Source organism: Fukomys damarensis, unplaced genomic scaffold (assembly GCF_012274545.1).
Source record: "Fukomys damarensis isolate Sample0158 unplaced genomic scaffold, DMR_v1.0_HiC HiC_scaffold_23, whole genome shotgun sequence".
NCBI lineage: Eukaryota > Metazoa > Chordata > Mammalia > Rodentia > Bathyergidae > Fukomys > Fukomys damarensis.
Window position 1 is genome coordinate 23,396,617 of NW_022900935.1, and position 621 is coordinate 23,397,237.

The window sequence follows — 621 nt, forward strand, 5'->3', positions numbered from 1 at the left end:
GAGCTCGGGGAACAGCCAGGACAGATTGGCCGAGAAGCGGAGCGGAGCCATTGCCAGGCCAGGCGGGTCCGGGTTGGGCAGAGTCAGCGAGCACCGGAAGGCGGAAGGGCGCGGATCGGAACCCTGCGGCTCGCCCTCCGGATAAACGGGAAGGGTCTGTGGTTAGGAAAGTAGCGTGGTACGGAAGAGGGCTTCTTCCCCGCGGGAGAAAGGGAGGGCCGCGGAGAGGGCTGCGGGAAGCGCGAAGGATGGGCGTCCTGACTGGGGTGGGGAGGAAGCGGGGCTCCAGTACTTGGCATTTTCCATAGGTCAGAGTTCTCAGGGCTAGGCATGTAGTTCAGCGGTAGAGTTCCTTCCTAGGTTCAACCCCTAGCTCTTCGGGTAGCGGGGATAAATGAAAAGATCCCTTCGCTAAGGGACATTTGGAAGCTGATTAAAGAGCTCGTGTGCCACCAATTAACACAAACTAACCCGTTAGTTTTTACTAACAGATTAAAAAATAAACATGCAAGCCGAGCATGGTGGCGCACGCCTGTAATCCCAGCACTCGGGAGGCTGCGGCAGGAGGATCGCTGTAAGCTCGAGACCAGCCTGGACTACATAGTGAGTTCCGGGTCAGTC

The 621-nt window shown here is 58.0% G+C and overlaps 1 protein-coding gene across 5 annotated transcripts in view; it reads right to left on the reverse strand.

Annotated features, from left to right (window-relative positions):
• Hyi (hydroxypyruvate isomerase (putative)) overlaps positions 1 to 314 on the reverse strand; it is a 2,664-nt gene extending 2,350 nt beyond the window's left edge. For all 5 annotated transcript variants that reach the window (XM_033767764.1, XM_010635036.2, XM_033767766.1 and 2 more), the window contains exon 1: positions 293 to 314. In XM_033767764.1, the coding sequence (XP_033623655.1) occupies positions 293 to 299 (7 nt within the window). In that variant the 5' untranslated portion in view covers positions 300 to 314. The remainder of the gene's footprint in view (positions 1 to 292) is intronic.
• Between the last annotated feature and the right edge of the window lie 307 nt (positions 315 to 621).